At 44.0% G+C, this 18,733-nt stretch overlaps 3 protein-coding genes across 6 annotated transcripts; 2 read left to right on the top strand and 1 right to left on the bottom strand.

Moving 5' to 3' along the window:
• Nucleotides 1-361: 361 nt before the first annotated feature.
• Nucleotides 362-3,255, top strand: sumf2 (sulfatase modifying factor 2). 2 transcript variants are annotated; one of them, XM_056406549.1, is made up of 9 exons: nucleotides 362-554; nucleotides 641-788; nucleotides 879-993; nucleotides 1,358-1,402; nucleotides 1,502-1,652; nucleotides 1,850-1,905; nucleotides 2,183-2,267; nucleotides 2,423-2,564; nucleotides 2,667-3,255. In XM_056406549.1, exons 1-9 carry the CDS (start codon nucleotides 455-457, stop codon nucleotides 2,767-2,769), a joined length of 945 nt encoding a protein of 314 aa, XP_056262524.1. In that variant the 5' UTR covers nucleotides 362-454; the 3' UTR covers nucleotides 2,770-3,255. The 2 variants fall into 2 exon arrangements, with proteins under 2 accessions (XP_056262524.1, XP_056262528.1); XM_056406553.1 differs by having other exon boundaries at nucleotides 363-554; nucleotides 644-788.
• Nucleotides 3,256-3,355: 100 nt separating this feature from the next.
• On the top strand, nucleotides 3,356-10,245 carry bicdl2l (bicaudal-D-related protein 2-like). Its single transcript, XM_056406535.1, has 6 exons — nucleotides 3,356-5,135; nucleotides 5,662-5,781; nucleotides 5,865-6,026; nucleotides 6,592-6,671; nucleotides 6,781-6,901; nucleotides 9,306-10,245. Exons 1-6 carry the CDS (start codon nucleotides 4,623-4,625, stop codon nucleotides 9,663-9,665), a joined length of 1,356 nt encoding a protein of 451 aa, XP_056262510.1. The 5' UTR covers nucleotides 3,356-4,622; the 3' UTR covers nucleotides 9,666-10,245.
• abhd11 (abhydrolase domain containing 11) lies at nucleotides 10,169-17,708 on the bottom strand. Of its 3 annotated transcripts, none has more exons than XR_008830594.1 (7): nucleotides 17,457-17,708; nucleotides 15,486-15,621; nucleotides 14,945-15,118; nucleotides 14,566-14,736; nucleotides 13,596-13,777; nucleotides 10,901-12,212; nucleotides 10,169-10,817 (listed from the first exon to the last, which is right to left on the bottom strand). XR_008830594.1 is itself a non-coding variant. In XM_056406565.1 (6 exons), the coding sequence occupies exons 1-6, from the start codon at nucleotides 17,597-17,599 to the stop codon at nucleotides 12,077-12,079; spliced, it is 942 nt and encodes a 313-aa protein (XP_056262540.1). In that variant the 5' UTR covers nucleotides 17,600-17,708; the 3' UTR covers nucleotides 10,169-12,076. The 3 variants fall into 3 exon arrangements, 1 of the variants encoding a protein (XP_056262540.1); XR_008830595.1 differs by having other exon boundaries at nucleotides 12,005-12,212; XM_056406565.1 differs by having other exon boundaries at nucleotides 10,169-12,212.
• Nucleotides 17,709-18,733: the final 1,025 nt, after the last annotated feature.

The raw sequence follows: 18,733 nt of genomic DNA, 5'->3' as shown, positions 1-18,733 counted from the left end.
TTATTGATAAAGTTTCAACATTTACAAAATAAATAACCTTTTTAGCAACATGTTCTTAAAACTCGAGACATAGTAGTTTATACTTGTGGCTTTGCGGGAGTCGATGTACAAATCCTATATGCAAATGTATCGTCAAGGCGGCTATAGAAATATGATGGTAGATAATCTTTAATAACTCAGACTGTGCAAACCCTTTAGTTTATTTTCTTTACGTCACTTAACTACAGCTTATTGTTCCCATTAACAGTTTCCGTTGTTATACAAACTAATAAAATAACGTGTGTGAAGTTTTTAATAATTCCGAACTCTTTGTTTTACACGGAACCTTTATCTCGTAGCACATTTCCGTTGCAACGGTCAAATCCCTCCGACGGAGAAATGTGACCAATCGAAGGAGAAGTTTCGCTGCTAGTTTACTCTTCAACTTTGTGTTTGGATAAAACTATTACAAAATATGCTCAATGTCAAATTAACGTCGTCTAAAAGCAGCTCGTCAAAAATGAACGTTACTCTTGTGTCGTTGATGTCTGCGGTGTGTTTACTGTCAGCGGCGGGTAAGAAATCCCCTTTTAAATTTCTAACCGCACCAAAACATATATTATATCCACATGATGGAGACCAGTCTCCTCTTCACAACCAGCAGCAGGTGAGGTGTTGAATATTCCAGGAGGAACGATGTTAATGGGAACCAGTGCAGCTGATGCGAGGGACGGAGAGGCTCCCACCAGGGAGGTTGAGCTGCAGCCCTTTGAAATGGACACACATCCGGTCACAAATGCCGATTTCAGGTAATCCCACTTGACATCTCAAATTGAGATGTTTTTGATAATTAATGAAAAAATAAAAAAGATTTAACAAAGTAAATCACTTCCCCACAGAGACTTTGTGAGAGCGCAGAAGTACAAAACTGAAGCCGAGACGTTTGGTTGGAGCTTCGTGTTTCAGGACTTTGTTTCAGAAAAGCTGAAGAAAAAAGTCACTCAGAGGATTGAGGTACTGGGGTCCTGAGTTTGGATTTAGTAAAAAAATAATCGAAACACAATTGTTAGTCTGATATCAATTGATTAGTAATTAACTTAACAAGTAGCTGTTCTGTATTTTATATGAAAAAAACAAGCCAATAATTGTATTGAATAATTTAGTTGTGGGTATTTTTTAATTATTTTACGGATAAATAGATCAGTTGATAGTGAAAACATACTAAGTAGTTGGTACTCTATAACATTACAAAAACATTTGGCTGCTTCACATACTTTCTGTACACTATTCCAATTCTCTTGACATAATTTATGGAGAGCAACTACCATTCGAAAGGCCTTCTTGTGAATGACCCTTGACCCGTGTTCCTCCCATCCAGTCAGCTCCTTGGTGGTTGCCCATAGAACGAGCATTTTGGAGGCAGGTGAGGTCCCGAGTGAATCCCTATCTCTTCTTCTATTATTTTTGTACATCTCCTCACCTCATTGCCCGCCTCTCACTCCTTTCCCCCGGTACCGTCTAGCCTGCAGGACCCGAGTCGGGCATTCGAGAGCGCCTGAGCTTCCCCGTGGTTCACGTGAGCTGGAATGATGCTCAGGCCTTCTGCCGGTGGAAGGGCAAGAGACTGCCTACTGAGGAGGAGTGGGAGTGGGCGGGGCGAGGGGGGCTGCAAGGTACACCGTTTATACACTGAATACATGGAATAAATACTGTCTGCACCAGCATGATGATGAGTAGTTCTACTCTTTACAGAGCTTTGATTTACGTTGACACTTCTCCAGTCAAAGACAAAACACAGGACGCTCAATAATCACTATATATGTTAATAGTTTGCTGTCCTCTTATGGCTTTGCTTCCTCTTGTGTCGTAGGTCGGACTTATCCGTGGGGAAACAAGTTCCAGGGCACCAGAACCAACCTGTGGCAGGTCAGCCGACAATAAAAATGGCAAAGCGGCTTTGACAAGGGATTCACTGACATGTTTAACTTTTTCACTGAAGATAGTTATTGCGCTAAATATGTACATGTGGGTGCACAACTTCTTACACTTTATAAGATCTACCTATCTAAAGGTAATCATTTGGTTTAATTGCCCATGTGGACTCGACCTAAGCACTCATTTGTATGAACTGACATACATTTTAAAAAATGTTTTTGTGAAAGCATGTGAAATGTTCCTTGCAATAATCGTCGTTATGTTTTAGGGGTCGTTCCCAGATGGAGACACTGCAGAGGACGGATACCACGGCGTCTCTCCTGTCACAGCATTTCCTTCTCAGAACAGTTATGGTAATTGTCCATGTATTAAAGTTGAAAAAAAGAATAATAAGACTTCAGAAATGTTCATACCAAAGAGAGACATGGTCTTAATATAATTATGTAATGTTCTGAAGATTGCTGTGTGCTTCCCAATAGTAGACGAGTGATGTTGATTCTTCGTGCAGGGCTGCATGATATGATGGGAAACACGTGGGAATGGACGTCCACTTCCTTTCCATCAGCACAACCAATGTACGTGCTGCGTGGCGGTTCCTGGATCGACACCGTGGATGGTTCAGCCAATCACAAAGCACGAACCACAACCAGGTGAGGGATTTATAAACAAGAGAGACTAAATGTTAAGACTCTTAAGTCCACAAAGCATCTGTGCAGCAGTCCGGCCTGACTTTATGATTCTGTGTGCTAAAGGATGGGCAACACTCCTGACTCCGCCTCCGACAACATGGGCTTCAGATGTGCTGCCAGCAACGGACACAAACAAGGGAAGAAACCAGTCAAAACTGAACTCTAGCAACTCACAGGAAGTCCAAAACAATAATACAAGGACAAGAATGTTCAGAGGAGCAAAGTAGAGAATAAGGGAAATAAATCCAGGGACAGAGTAAGTATCAATGACTAACTTTGGATTTGAATGGATGACAGGAGGAAACAAACGGCATTTCTCCACAACTTTTTTTTTAATGAATTACAAGAATAAACACTTTATACCGAACATTCAAGAAAGACACATTTTTGCATAGACTGAAGAGACTTCTCATTGCATAATGTCACTGGATGTAAGAAGAGCCTCTGACTGTTGTGGCCTCTCTTCCTGACGCACTCTTTGTTGATCCTTTGATGTGACTGGACTATAAATCAGTCTGTTTATTCACGGCCGCCCATAATCCCGTCTTTGTCTTTCTGTTTACTTTCTCATCATGAAAACCCCGCTAAGCGGAACCTTTGGACTCATTCTGTCACGCAGCAAAAAATAAAAGTTTTTTTCATCTAAACTCCAGTTTTGTTTGAGTTTTAAATAACTGCATAAGTTAGTTAGTGACCATGTAGTCTTAAGCTTGTCACGCAATACAGATATTATGAAAGTGACAGTTTTTAGTAACATTTTGTGTTGCCAAATATTTACATAGGGGAAAATCCGATGCTTACCATGTTGAATATTAATCAACTCGTTATTCTTGTGCAGAGATTTGCTTTTTTTGTCTTGTGAATAACAATTGTTTCAAAAAAACATTGTAGCAGCAAAAGCTCCTGGAATTAGAGGCACTGCCTACCCAACAGGCAGACATTTTACCATTTAAGAAATAAGGCTGAATCTGAGTATAAATTAAGTTTGACCTGTTTAGAATAATATTTCAAGTTACTGGGTGTAAGGAAGAAGAAAATAATACAAGAGTTCTTCTCTCAAGACTGCACCCTCCGTACGTATTAAACAAAGATGTGCACAAAGTGTGCGCCACAAACAATCTGGCGTGGCGCTTTAAGAGGGAGTCAGAAGAATCAAGACGTCAAGCACAAAAAACTTGGTCTATTATCACATCTCATATCTAATTGTTGTACACAATGTTATGACCACTAAGTGAAGAACAGGACAACTCAGAACATTCTGTGGCCCTCTAAAATGATATTAATAATAATACAAGGTCATAAAGTTGTTTACAGTAGATTAACTAGTAATTGGGGTGTATTGCTGTTCTTTGGGTGTGACATTTAAATCAACCCACACCTGCATGATGCTTTTTTAAAATCTCAAAACAAAAACATAGCAGAGTAATCACTTTTAAAACGAGCCGTGTTCGTGTTACTGACTTGTCTTCGCTCATGTGAGTGGGAGGTTCGTCACCATCTCGACTCTAAAAATAAATTGATGACTAAGCGAAGGGGGCAAAAAATACCGATAAGTTACACCACAGAGATTCAACATGGATTCCTTTGACCCTGACGAAACAACTTTATCTGTTTTCGGTGGTCACCATGTCCAGCCCTCTGCTCTGTTTAATGCACATTTAAATCAGAAATCATGAGTCTAGCCTTTAATAATCTGATCGAAAGTCCTCCTCCCTTTGTTCCCCTGCAGCTCTGGTATGTTTGCACATCACGTGTTTGACTAGCAACTGTAAAGGAGGAGGAGGAGGAGGAGGAGAAGCACACAGGCCACGTCCAGCCACAGGCAGCGGTGACATCATGTCATGTCGCGCGTTGGTGAAGACGTAAGCAGTTCAGGAAAAACCAGTTGGGAGACATTCTGTTTTCACCTTCCCTCCTTGTTTTACTGTCTCGCGCTTCCCATCGTTCTTAATCCTCTGACGGTATCGGCGGTCGGTCGGGTCGACTCAGCTCCTGCCTGCGACGTGGACCGAGCTGAACATGGACCACACTCAGTCTTTCTCATCCCTCAACTCGAGGCTGAGGCCTCGAGTCACCAGCAACGAAAAGATCTCCTCTCTGAACAAGCTGGACGACGGACGGGGCGCGTCACTCGGGAGGCAACGTCTCCACAGAACCACATTCCTGCCCACAGAACCGGAACCAAAGGCCTCCGAAAGCGAACCTGAAGGCGTCACGCAGAAGCGGGAAGAGTCGGTCGGCGATGAAGACAACTGTGCCGATCGGATAAACAACACCGTCTTCATCACGAAGTTAAAAGACTCTGGAGAAGAGGCGGTGGAAGACAACAGAAGCGCGTCCTCGTCCGAGGAGAAAGACAACCCGGGGGAGCTGACCTCGGAGAGGTCAGGTCATTCCTCACAGGGCAAAGCTTCGGACGGGGAAGGAGGGAGCCCCTTCGAGACGGGGCTCATGAACGGGACTTTACCGGACTTGCTCAACGGCGGCAAGCTGCTCAGCAGACGGCGGACAGTGGGACACGTCTCCGAGACGGTAGGATGACGCTCTGCGTGTTTGAAATCATGGAGCGTTGGTGAGCGTCCGCGGAAACATGTTGTTATTCTACAGCGCATGAAATTAAATCTCATGTGCGACACACGGGCTTGAACAACGCGACCTGCTCAACAGGAGTATCGTGTACTCGACAGAAACGCATTTAAAATGTGTCCCGCAACACAATGTAGGGTGGGAGCGTGACGCCGCAGAGCAATAACACCTGAGCGAAGCGTTATGGTTTTACACCTCGTGTTGACAGGCCTTGATTTGTAGTTCAGAGATTGACAACGGAAACAATATTGCTGTGGAATTGTGTGCGTCATGTCTTTGTTTATGACTTCTAGTTCCCTGTTATCTGCATGTGTCTGAGCGCGTGTCAATGAATGCGTTCATTTGCGCATATTTGTGATTGCTGAATCACTTGTTTACAGTTTCACTCAGGAATCTAGATTTGCAGTTTCTGTTTGGATCGTGTCACATAAAGGGGGGAAATGAACCGATGTGATGTTTTTCTCGTTTGCAGCTCAAAGAAGTGCGCAGAGAGGTGGAGCTGTCTCGGAGACGAAGCATCAGGCTCAAGGCGCAGGTGGACAAACTCCAGGGGAGCAAAGACGGACCGGGATGGAGCAAGTCCAGAGAGAGGGTACGAATCCACGCCGAGCGAACATCGCCGACGCACGACTCTGCAGGAGCGTTGTTGTTTACTCCTGTTCCTTTCTACCCCAGGTCAAAGATGAGGTTCTGTCCATTCTGCGGCTGCTGCACCCGCTCACAGAGGCGGGGTCCGGCATGAGTCCTCAACCCTCTCCCGAGGACCAACACCTGGACACGTCTCTGGCCCAGCTGCAGAATGTGGCCCGCGAACTGGCGATCAGCCACACCAAACAGGTGAAGGCAACACCCACCGAGATACAGCGCGTTAGCCGGCAATCATGTCGAATCTCGGAGTTCACTTTATTATTGGGCGTGAAGAATGTTCACTTTGCACGCACGGGCAGAACCAAAAGAGAGGAGGACTGGCGACAGTTAAGGGAGATAATTATAAGTGACTCTAGTCACTTATCATGAATTCATTGTTTCACCCCGTCAGAGAGAGACGTGAATGCATGTTTGGAAACGCAGCGAGGAATTCATACCATGAACAAGACAGTTCAAATGACAGGAGCCTTGAAAGAAGCCCTGAGGTCTGTAAGAGGATGTTATCGCTCACGCATGGGCACATGAGCCCTCATTGGCTGGATGCTGAGGCCCAGCTATGTGGCCAGACAGGTTTACGAGCAGCAGTATCAGTGTTCGGAGTACTTCTGGTTTTTTTACTGTGGAGAATGTCACGAGGTGTCTGACTGACGTGCGGCATGAGATCAGAATCCTGTTTGTTTTTAAAAAACAGATTAGAAAAAGTTATGTCTGAGTCAGAATAATAACCTGCCTCCCTCTCCGCTTCATTCACCAGTTCAAATCTGGAAAAGGAAAAGGAGAGGAGAGCGCCGTTCTGCAGCAGGCGCTACGGGACCGAGACGATGCCATCGAGAAGTAAGTGCACACGGAGTCACAGCGAAGGAATCAAGAGGAGGAAAGAGGAAGCGAGGAGACATGAATCTATTTCGAGGAATGTGTCATTCTTTCTGTTCCGCTCGTGCAGGAAGAGGAGGATGGAGGCCGAGCTGCTGCGGAGTAAAACAGAGATGATGTTGCTGAACAACCAGCTGCTGGAGGCCGTGCAGAAACGCCTGGCGCTGTCGCTGGAGCTCGAGGCCTGGAAGGTAAGACCTGAGACCAGTGAATGTTCAACGGGAATAAACTGAACGGGGAGCAAATAAATCACTCAAATATAAACTAAATATGGAGTTTTAAAAAAGAGTTTACACATACACACACACACACAATTAACCCTCCCATTACCTTTAGGGTCAATTTGACCCCATTCAATGTTTAATGTCGGTGTTCTTTGGGGTCAATTTGACCCCAGGCTGTTTTTCACTGTGTCAAACATATAAGAAATATCAACTTTTTTATATATTTAAAGGGCTATTTAGGTAGTCAACAAACAAACTTAAAGTACCTCACACTTAAACTTGGGAAACAATATTAATTCTAATAATTTTCTGGAGGTTTTAATTGCTGGGGTCAAATTGACCCCGAGGGTAAAATATGTTAGTAAATGTAAAGGTAACAGGAGGGTTAACCCTTGTGTTGCCTTCGGGTCAATTTGACCCAATTCAATGTTTCACCCTTCTGTCGCCTTCGGGTCAATATGACCCGATTCAATGTTTAACCCTCCTGTTACCTTTATATTTACGAACATATTTTACCCTTGGTGTCAATATGACCCCAGCTATTAAAATCTCCAGAAAATTATTAGAATTAATATTGTTTTCCAAGTTTAAGTGTGAGGTACTTTATGTTTGTTTGTTGACTCCCGAAAGAACACCGACATTAAACATTGAATCGGGTCAAATTGACCCGAAGGCAACACAAGGGTTAAGTAAACGTGATGTTCAGCCATAGAACACACACACAGGGCTCTCAAGTTTTGAAGACAGGCAAGAGTGACATTTCCATCAGCCCCCCCCCCCCCCCCGCCCCAGAACGAAATTTTCGGATATTTTCGACAGTCGCGCGCAATTCCAGGATGCTTTATTTTCATTGATTGCTGGATAAAATCTTACCCAGATACGGGTTTTTTTCTGATTGGCTATTGTGTAGCCCATTTCTTTTTTTTGATTGGCTGATAAGTGGCTCCTCACAGCAGAACTCCAGGGGAGCGCTTGATTCCTCCACGGTGAGGGCAGCGCGGCCAGCTCATGTTTGCGCGCTGCGGCACATTAAAACATTAAATAGCCGAGAGTTTTTTTCAGCGTGAGAAATACGATGTGTGGCGGGAGTGCGTGACTTCAGACCGAAATGCGTGAGTCTCACGCTCAATGCGTGACACTTGAGAGCCCTGCGCACAATACATGAAACAGTTGGAAGTCCTAACACATTACATTCAGCTATGCCAGCTGGTTTTCTGCCAGGGTTAATTGGCCGCAGTTAAACTTAAACTGCTACGCTTTGAAAGTGTTGTTGAGTTTACTGGTGATCCTTGAAATCCAAACTGATTTCACTTGAACTGCTTTGTTTGCTATTTGGAGCTAAAATACCAACATGTGAGTATTGACATGACTTTAAAGAAAAATTCTGTCGGTAAATTCTTTCTCTGAAGATGATTGGATATTATTTAACCCTCACCGACTCCATTTTCTTTGAAATGTTTTTTGTAAAGTTTGCACTGTGTACCCTCCTGTCTTTAAGTCTTTTGGCCGTTACATTACATTTAGCTTTTATCCAAAGCGACTAACTATAAGTGCACAATTTCCTCAAGAAAGCCAAACTACAAAGTGCCATTTAACTAAAGAGCTACTTGTTGGTTTTTTAAAGTCAGAAGAGACGTGTTTTAAGTCTGCGGCAGAAGATTTAGAGACTTTCTGTTGTCCTGATGTCAGTGGGGAGCTCGTTCCACCAATCAGGAGGCAGGACAGGAGGTCGTGGGTTTGTTGAGTGTTCAGCTTCAAGCCGATTGGCTGATGCAGAGCGGCGTGAACGGGCCGGGGTGTGAGCCTTGACCACGTCCAGGATGAAGACTGGCCGATCTGTTCGTACCGATGTGGTCAGACAGTGGAACACAATAACAATATGAATCTTTGTGGATTGGGCTTTTCTTTGTTCAATGTCAGTTCACTGAATCTTTTGTTGACATTTTTATTGTCTCAAATTCTCGTACTGACTAGATACTAATTGTTTCCACCATTTTTTAAAAACAGTAATCACCAAAACACACACTAGAACTGGAATTAGTCATTTATAAATATATGGAGAAAAAAACATTAGGGAGATGAGAGATACAAAATAATAATAATCGTAACCTAATATTACGCATTTAACTTAAAAAAATGATAAAAGTCCTAAAGTGAAGGGTATGACTTAAAGAAAAAGGCCCTTTATGACCAGTTTGCACACCAAACCCACCATCTGTGACAAATTGATGATTTAAAAACCTTATTGTTGTATTTATCTTACTATGCAGCCCCTTATTCACTTTGAATAACGACCATATTTGTCCACCTTTTGATCACAGTTTATAGGTTTTAATAAATATATCTGCCTGTGTTTCTTCCTTTGATTCAGGATGACGTTCAGCGGATCCTCCAACAGCAGCTGCAGAGTCAGCAGCAGGCCGAGCTGGCCCAGAAAAAGCCCTCTCGCCTGGGCATCCTGAGGAGGAACATCAAGCCCCCCATCCAGCGGCCAACAAACTTCCCCTGGCTTCAGCCCGTCTCTCCCGTCACCAACCCCAAGCAGATCTTCATCCCCAGAGCAGCGGTGCCCGTCGCCGCGCCCGCCTCCCCCAAACTAAACTGGAGGGACAAGCGGAGGAGGCCCAAGAGGTCCGAGAGTCCCGATCCGGGCCAGAATGCAGCGGGGCAGGCGGCGGCGGCCGGGGGCCAGAAGGATGGAGCCGTCTTCCAGGTCATATCCCTCGATTGAAACCGAAAGGACTTTGCACGTCGCCCAACTCCTCACGTCTCGTAGTCTGAAGTCCCCCTTCAGTCACACATGTATTTATCTTATCGTTACTGACGCCTGAAAGCTGTTTTCACATTAATCTGCTGGAGGGGGAAAGTTTCTCTGTGATTATTTAAAATAGTTAACCATCCTGTGTACGTAGATATATGATTTGTGACATCACAGATTGTAGTCAATGGTGACTTACACCAACAGGAAGGCTCCAGTCGGGTTATAGACTCGATGAGGGGGAAGTAGATGTCAATCTAAGAAGTGTTAACAAGGTAATTGGACCTCTTGAGAGGGGATCTTATATATACACTCTTGGGAAAACGTGCTTTGGCTCTTTGACTATTGTAATTTATTTATAACTGACCCATCTAATTGTTTAATACCGTGACAGTTGAATGCCTTACACTTCACTTTAGAGCTTTTCGATGTCTTTTTATTGTTGTATTTTCAGGATTCAAAAGAAAAAAAGCACAAACTTTGTCACAGATTTGTCATTTTATTGTATAATATTTTGTACATTTTCAATTATATATAATTAACCCACTCCTCCTATATGCTTCTTTGTCAGATTTCAAATGTAATATCGAGGATGAGTGCCACCATTGTGACGACGTGTTGAACAAACTGAGACGTAGATAGCACAGCAAAGTTACACCTGATAAGAGAAAAGGCATGCTCATAGTGGAACAATATTCAAACCCTGAACAGAGGATTACAGTCTAACAGCTTTTCAATATGATTGAATAAATTCAATTGCCTATATTGTTGACACAGAGCGTTCCCCCCCTTAGAGAGAGATACTCGCCCCAGTGCAACGCTACAGAAGCTGCAGCCTGCACTCCAACATCACTTCATAATGTGCAACAAGACAAATCTGTCCTGTAGTTGAGGAGGGAGAGGGGGGGGGGGGTGTAAATGATGCTTCTCCACTAACTTTATAAAAAAATAATGAGGGTTTTTACTCAACTCAAATCCGATCGTTTGAAGCCTTTTCAGACTTCTGTATTCACATCAAACGAACATAAAACACCGATTGTTGTAAACATCGAGCGCCATGAAGGGACACGCCCTCATCCGTTCAGCTTCCTCCTCCAGAGACCGCACACAGAACTGGCAACCCAGCTGCCAATCGAAAAAGTCCGCTAGTTATTTTTGAAGAATACAAATGTAGTTTTTTTTTAAACAATTTTCTCATCAAGACTTACAGAAATGGAAAAAAGGAGCTCTCGACAAGAGGCACACCTTTACGACACCCTGCTTATTCATACAGATGGCAGTTTCACGACGGGACTGGCTCCAAACGAAGGAAACGGAAATAAAATGATAACACTATTAAGACTAGATAACGACACATTGCAGCATCTACTTGTGAGATACCCATAGAGCCTTGCCTTTAGCTGGAAAGATAAGTGAGATACAGATAAAAAAAATCGGAAAAACATGTTTAATCAAAACACTGTGGACAAATACAAAGACATAACGACATTACCACGGCTTATTGACAGACAGGAGAAGAGTATAATCGATTAATTATTAGCATATCCACTTATAACCTGAGATATTCAGGAAACAGATTGTGATAATACCGCATTTAAGTGTTTCAGATTGGTTTTCATAGAATATGTTTATAGATCATAGATTATGTTGCCATACAAATATAACCTCGAGTCATTGACCTGTACATCCTCATCTCTGACATCCAGCAGGTGCACAGGACCTTGAGAAATAGTTCCATGGCCAAAATATCGAATCTACATTACAATTATCAACATCAAAATAAGTCTCTACAACAAACCATCTGTACACGTAAAGTCTCTGCAGAGCCAAACCTCCAAACTCCCTCGGCAAAGAAACATCTCTTTTTCTCAGAATATTCTTAACTCGGCTTCTCATACACTATTTGTTCCATTCCAGTGCCGTCAAAAATGAATTATCCAACCGTTTTACTGCGTGTCCACCTCAGCAGTCCCAGATTACACTCGGCCTAACGCTGCGATTCCTACTGGCATAACATAAAGAAAGCACTCTGCAAATGAGAGCGTCTTTGGATTAGTACATCGCCTCCAAAACAGCCCCATTAAATTATATATTGTCAACGTACCGACCAATAAATCAATGACACGTCTAAGAAGCAGCCAATCTGGTTAGACTACCCCGTCTAGCAGAAAGCAAAATAAATCTTCTGCTGCGCTACGCTAATACTGTTAGGAGGAGGATTGGCTGCTGTAGAGTACATTTGGTCCAGTGTTGGCAAATATTAGCATAATTCATGGCTCCACTTGCTCTTGCTGAGGCTGCAGAATACTAACCGTCATTTTCAGTGCGGGCTCGCTCAGGAGTGCTGAGCATTGAAAAGGTCCCGAGGTGGAGGCAGGAGGCAGCTAGGACTGGAGGAAGGAGCCGACGGAGCTGATGAAGTCTAAGGGTTTATCTGCGTGGATCCAGTGGCTCGCATCTGGGATGTACTGGATGTCGGCGTTAGGGAACAGCCTATGGATTTCTGGGTAATCGTCAGAGCTGGATCAGGAGCGAAGACACGGGGGAGGGGGGAGGGGGTCATTAGAATATCAGGCAAAATGAGGCGTGTCAGGGGGGGAAGAGAGGAAGATGAACGATGAAACACAGCTGGTGTCTTCAGACATGCGGTTGCATCCAGTATGAATTAAAAAATTTGACTCATCATTTTATCAGGCGTGTTGACACGGTTATTATGATTGTACCTGGTTAAATTGTCGATTTATTGTCATGTTTCTTTTATTGCATATATGTACGCAATTTATATTTATGGACGACATACTTTCCAGTTTGGGCACCTAAATATGTGTCTGTACGTGAGAATTAACTGTTGAAAGTTGATTTAAATTGTTCTTATGTATGTTTGTATGCGAACAATATAAATCAACTTTCAAGAGTTCCTTCGTGCTTCCAACGGTAAACGCCCACAATATTTCAAGTATCCAATCACAACCCTCGAACAAGTGGGAAACGATCCTCCGCAGAAATCCAGAAGCGAGTCTCCGAGACGCCGGCTTCACTCCCGGTGTAACGGTTTAAGGAGCGACTGTGTTAACTGGCGACTTTGAACCGAACGCGTCCGTTGTTGGGGGGAAGCCGGTCGGCACTTGACGCCACTCGGTGCGAGCGCGCTCGGCAGCCCCGCCCCCTTGTACTCAATGCGTGCAGACAGCGTGACGTGGAGCGGCGCTAAATCGTATTGTTTTTAACGTACGGATAACTTGTTGGTGTGGATACACCGTGCAGCGTGACAGCAGCAGATGTAGCGGGCTGACATTCAAGCTCGGCACGTCCCATCAAAGATGTTTTATTGCGAAGAGCGCCACTTCACACTTTCTCCGCGTCTCACGGCAATCTCAACGCCTGTTCGGTTGAATAACTGAAAGCTGAATAAAGTTGTGATCGATTTAGTTTTCGCAGTGCTGATGTTTGGTGACATGTCTGTCATTGCTATGAGGTGTAAGTTGACGTTATATTTCATAATTATTATTTGTCATGTGTGTTAGTGCCGTTTGTGGCTTAAGAAAATCTGACTGATGGAAACGTTGCGCAGCAGCAAATATAAAAACATTGCGACAACATAGAACAGTGTGCAAATGATACTTTTTTTGCTTTAAATCATGGAGAAATCGATCCAGAATACATTCAGTTCAAGCTTAACCTAAGACTCAAAGATCTGGACCTCCGGGACCGGCACGATGCAGGTTGTTTCGACTGAGTTTCTTTCATGAAAAGGTTGTTCTTGCTCAACCTCATTCAGGAACAAGCGATACAACTAGGCTGAGGCTATGAAAGATATAATAGATGGCATGTTCCGTATTCTAAGCTTGTGTATCTAATCCTATAAAAAAATTTAAAAAAACATCCGCCTGAGGTGTTTCATACCTGATATAAGCAGAACTGGCTCCCCCCAAAAACAATGTAGGTCCGTCATAGACCGTGTCGAAGCTGGGGAAGCTCATGATGTCTTCAAGGTGCGCCGAGATGACCTCCAGGTTGACCCTCCAGCCGTAGTGGCCATTCTGTTCCACCAGGTTAGTGAGCAGGAACTGACGCACTGAGCGCTCCTGAGGGAGGCAAAGACAAATAATGAGGAGACCGTTTTAAAAACAAATACATTTTTTGTTTGTTTCACAGCTTGATTTTAAAAGCAGCTACAATCAAGATTTTTTACATTAAAGGATCTGTATTTGATATTCAGAGCATTAATATAGCAGCAACCAACTATTATCCATGTGGGAAGATGCAATGGAGTAGAATCTACCTGAGCAGAGAATGACATCACTCTGTTATTATGCAAGCCGAGTGTACATGGGCAGGCCGGCAAGGCATGCTATTATTGCACGTTCAAACATGTTCACACATGTTCACACATGTCCCACTGGCTAACGAACAGCCGAACCCCACAACCCAGGTAAACAGTGTTGGCTGTGGGCTATTAGCGTAGCGTTGCCATTAAAGAGCCAATAGAAATGCTCCCAATCCCACATCCTGCTTCTTTAACAGTGGATCACATGACTCCTTGTATGTGAAGGGGCTTGTTTGTAGAGATCACAAGAGAAGTGTCCGCCAACGCTGCACCGTGTCTCACAACTTTCAGCTCATCATTTTGGTTTTATAGCGCACAGCTTAACCGTTTTGTTTCACTCTCACTGCTATAATATAGGTTTTTTTTTGCCTTAGAAGGCAGCCATAAGACACATATGATGCAAACTATAGGCTTCCAGCTCAGGCCATAACATCAAATAAATACACACACACACACACAATATAATATATAATTCATAAAGTTCGAGACAGAATAGTTCACGCCATCTTCAAACTGCGAGGGGGTGAGAAGAGGAGGAGTCCTGACCTTGACTAAGCTGCGCAGCTGATCCTCAGCCATCCGCCTGGCGGTGGAGCGTGGGATGTCACTGGAGATCTGCACCGCCTTCATGGCCTGGATGTAATAGCGAAAGTTGGTGCGTGTGGTGGTCTGGGCTGGACTGATGTCCACGACCACCAGCCGCTCCACTAAACCAGACTGCAAACAGAGACACATAGAGAGGTGTGAACCGGTGGGGAGAGACGAGAGATGAGATTAGGGAGAATACAAAAAATCAATGAGAAAATGGAAAGGCGAACAGCTCGCTGTGGCCTGAAGACCAGAGGAGGATTATTCGGTCCAGAGAGGACGGGGATGCACAGTGAGAACTCTCAGGTGACATCAGTAAGTCACGGCGGCTGCTCACCTGCGACAGGGCGGTCGTCATGGCCGTTTTCCCTCCCATGCTGTGACCGATGAGGACACACTTGTCAATGTGCAGCTGGGCGAGGAGGTGCGTCAAGTCGTTGGTCATCGCTTCATAGGTCAGCTCCAAACTGTGAGGGCTGTTGCCGTGGTTACGGGCATCTACAGTCAGCACCTAACTGGACAAAGGACAGTTAGGACACTTGGAATGGGGGGAGAGAGCCAACGGGAAACAAAAACACTTTGACGTCAGCTTTTATTTTTGGGGTGGTTTTGAAACTGGCAACACAAACAAAGACTGCATTGTGCACATCAGGTGATGAGTTTCCTCCAGCAAGCCAAAGGGCAGATTATCTCTCAGTGTGTATTACAACTGTGCAGACTGGTGAGGAGTCGCGTCACGTGACCCGCAGCACACTGGTCCATTGTGCTTTCGTAAGAGTGCTATTGTCAGGCTGCTGGGAACAAACTCAAACGCATAAAGGTGAAGTGTTTTCGGTGTCAGGACACAGACGGGCGTCACGTCTTCATCACTGCATTACCTTTCGGCCTGTGCGCTGCACCAAGGACTTCGCGATTGAGTGGAAGTTCGATTTGCTGCCAAAAAGGCCGTGAAGAAACACCAGGGGAGTGCTCTCCCCCTTCCCATCGAAGACATCGTAGGTCAAGTTCACCGGGCTGAGAGACAGAAAACACAGTTAGAAAGAGCCGGGAGAATCTGGTAATGCCTGTGGTGAGATATGCCACAACTACAGGAAAGTTACAAAACTCTGAACACGGATTCATCTGCAGCCTCCATGGCGTAAACACATTTGCAGAGCATATTGTTCTCCTAAATTGACGGATTAAAACAGGATATAAGGGGATACTCTATAAAGAGAAGGCAGTGCCATCATTGTTCAACGACATGTGACGTGCCTATTTGAAACCGTTCTGAATATACTGGTTCAACATTAGGAAAACCCACGTGTAGTAGAGTAGTTTTGTTTTAAAATGTTTAAATAGGTTTTTAATGAATACATAAATCACTTAACATTCATGTATGATTTGGAAACGTCATTGACTTCAAATGTAAATGTTCCACTCTAGATTGGGTACATGAGCACCTACAGAGTAGCTCTATAAACAGTCTAACGTGAAGCTTTAATATTCAAGACTTGTTGAGACAATTTAATAAAAAGTGTTGACGCAACTCAAATATATGCTTATTATTTTTTGGATCCTTCGTTTATTTACTCAGTCTTTAAAATGTGACAATAGGGAAAAATGCAAATTTCGGTTGCTAATATAAGAGGTGGAAGCACCACTTTCCATTTACTCGTGTTACTGTACAAGTCGCTCGTTGTTTACTTGTAGACCAACATCAGTAATTCTATTAATTATTCGAATGTGCCCTATTCATCACAAGTATTGTTCCTCCCTACATATCAAGTTTCACCTGTTCCAGAGTGAGAACAAAAGAACCACGAAGAGAGATGATTCTGCAGCCGAGAAGAAGAAGCTGCTGAAGTGTGTGTGTGTGTGTGTGTGTGTGTGTGTGTGTAAACTGCAGCATCTGCTCTGCAGTAATACACGTGTAGTGTCGTCCACTTTGAGGATGTTTTGTTCTACGGATTAAAGGAGTTTTAAAAGCCGTTTTGTCCAAAGCTCGTTATATTTGTTGTCGGTCATTTTTGTTTCATTGTCTGAGAGTTTCAGATTGTAATTCTTGTGAGGCCACACAGAAGAAGGCGGTTGTATATTTAAAATACACATATTATGTATAATCCATCAGTTGTCTGCACAGACTGCAGAGGTCTGTATGGACACAACTTGTTGCTGATGTTCAACTCGTGTACATGCAATCTAGTTTGTAGACTACTCCTTAATTTAACAGTATATTTACATCACATTATATACTTACAATTTCACTAAACTACTTTAGCACATTTTAAGGTATTTTGCAGGAGTACAACGTCTTTAGAGTACCAGTACTTTTCCCTGAGTGTAATATTTTAGGACTCACCTCTGCTAATAGGAGATTGCATTAAATCCCCCTCCATGTGGTGGACACTCTCAGTATAAAATCAATATCCCAGACATTAGGTTGAAACCTCCCAGTGCTACATGAATATAGGATGCATTGGAAGAGGGGTCGTGTTGGACTGCATTCATTTGGCTAGGTTTGGCTGCTTAGCGTACAAGTAGCATCGCGTACTAAATACTAAATATGACACGGATCATCGTCTTGTATAATAACCAAATACAATAAAGCGTCACGCACATAATCCACAACTGAAACCCCCCTTTAGATAATCGCGGTGCTGCGATGAACCCTCTTGCTAACCGTCTGAATGTCATATGTGTGTAAACTGTGTAAAAATAACAGACACATTAGCTTTTAGAGAAACAAAGACACGGAGAGATCATTTCCAACGGAAGCGGCCGCTTTGAAAGATAAACACCGAGCCGCCCACGCAGCACCATCACCCCGCGCAGAGGGCATCAGTTAGCCGGGGAGCTAGCAGGGGTACCTGGATGAGCTGGCTGTCCGGACCGCGAGAGCCACCGGGGCTCTCGGGGGGCCCCCGTACAGGTCTTGCTGTCCGGGGAACACGCGGCACGACGGCCGCAGACTCAGCAGCCCTCGGTGGAGCAGGCGGCAGAAAGCACTCATCGCAACGTAGACTCCGTTACCGGGCGAACGACCAACCGCATGTGCGTTTCTAAACGGCCACAATGACAGCGGAGACTCGGAGCGCCGGGAGGTCGAGGAGATTCAACGGAGCTCCGCTTCGGTTTGTGAACAGTTGATGCTGCGTCATGACGTGGCACGCACACGGTGGTACCGGGCGTGGTGCCCTGAGTTTAGTCTCTCAGGCTGTATTATGCCATATAATGCGCATAACCCTGTCACAAATATATACAATATTTGATATATATATATATATAATACAATGTTACATACAAATATATATATATATATGCTCTGACCTCAAGGTTCTATGCTCTCTGACCTCAGGGTTCTATATAGCATAGAACCCTGGGTTGAGAAAATATATTCTGACCTCAGGGTTCTATGCTCTGACCTCTGAGTTCTATGCTCTGACCTCTGAGTTCTATGCTCTGACCTCTGGGTTCTATGCTCTGACCTCTGAGTACTATGCTCTGACCTCTGGGTTCTATGCTCTGACCTCTGGGTTATATTTTCTCAACTCAGGGTTCTATATTCTGACCTCAGGGTTCTATGCTCTGACCTCTGAGTTCTATGCTCTGACCTCTGGGTACTATGCTCTGACCTCTGGGTTCTATGCTCTGACCTCTGGGTTCTATGCTCTGACCTCTGGGTTCTATGCTCTGCATTCAGGATTATATGCTCTGACCTCAGGGTTGTCTAATCTCAGTGTTATATGCTCTGCATAATAACGCTTTTCATCTTATTTGGTTAATATTAATTTAAAACGACCATTGACATGGATTCTAATTTGTAATTGTTAAATATGGTTGTAGTCAACACACGTTCCTTCTTATATACATGCACTTTGAATTTAGACAATAGAAGAGAAGGGAAAAGCAGCACTAAAGTACAAATATACACGTTACTGTGTTGAGCCACTAGGTGGCGCCAGAGCGGCACGATGTGAGCTACACCTTCTCCCCCTCAACAGAAGGACATCCTTAGTGCACTGAATGGAGCTGCTCCCACTGTAAGAACAGCTGGCCGGAGATGACCAGATCTTTCATTGCCTTGTAGAGGACACACACGTCTTAGTGTTTGATGTTTAACTCAACAAGCTGCTCTTTTATTGTG

The sequence above is a fragment of the Pseudoliparis swirei genome, chromosome 3, assembly GCF_029220125.1.
Source record: "Pseudoliparis swirei isolate HS2019 ecotype Mariana Trench chromosome 3, NWPU_hadal_v1, whole genome shotgun sequence".
Classification (NCBI taxonomy): Eukaryota; Metazoa; Chordata; class Actinopteri; order Perciformes; family Liparidae; genus Pseudoliparis; species Pseudoliparis swirei.
This window is presented reverse-complemented; position numbering and strand designations above follow the sequence as displayed.

Coding starts and splice junctions, on each gene's coding strand:
- sumf2 (XM_056406549.1), top strand. CDS start 455: ATGCTCAATGTCAAATTAACGTCGTCTAAAAGCAGCTCGTCAAAAATG. Junction 994..1,357: donor AAGTCACTCAGAGGATTGAG/GTACTGGGGTCC, acceptor CCTCCCATCCAG/TCAGCTCCTTGGTGGTTGCC. Junction 2,268..2,422: donor TCCTTCTCAGAACAGTTATG/GTAATTGTCCAT, acceptor TTCTTCGTGCAG/GGCTGCATGATATGATGGGA.
- bicdl2l (XM_056406535.1), top strand. CDS start 4,623: ATGGACCACACTCAGTCTTTCTCATCCCTCAACTCGAGGCTGAGGCCT. Junction 5,136..5,661: donor TGGGACACGTCTCCGAGACG/GTAGGATGACGC, acceptor TCTCGTTTGCAG/CTCAAAGAAGTGCGCAGAGA. Junction 5,782..5,864: donor GGAGCAAGTCCAGAGAGAGG/GTACGAATCCAC, acceptor TTTCTACCCCAG/GTCAAAGATGAGGTTCTGTC.
- abhd11 (XM_056406565.1), bottom strand. CDS start 17,599: ATGAGTGCTTTCTGCCGCCTGCTCCACCGAGGGCTGCTGAGTCTGCGG. Junction 15,622..17,456: donor CGGACAGCCAGCTCATCCAG/GTACCCCTGCTA, acceptor TCTGTCTCTCAG/CCCGGTGAACTTGACCTACG. Junction 12,213..13,595: donor GCCAGTTCTGCTTATATCAG/GTATGAAACACC, acceptor CTCCTGATCCAG/CTCTGACGATTACCCAGAAA.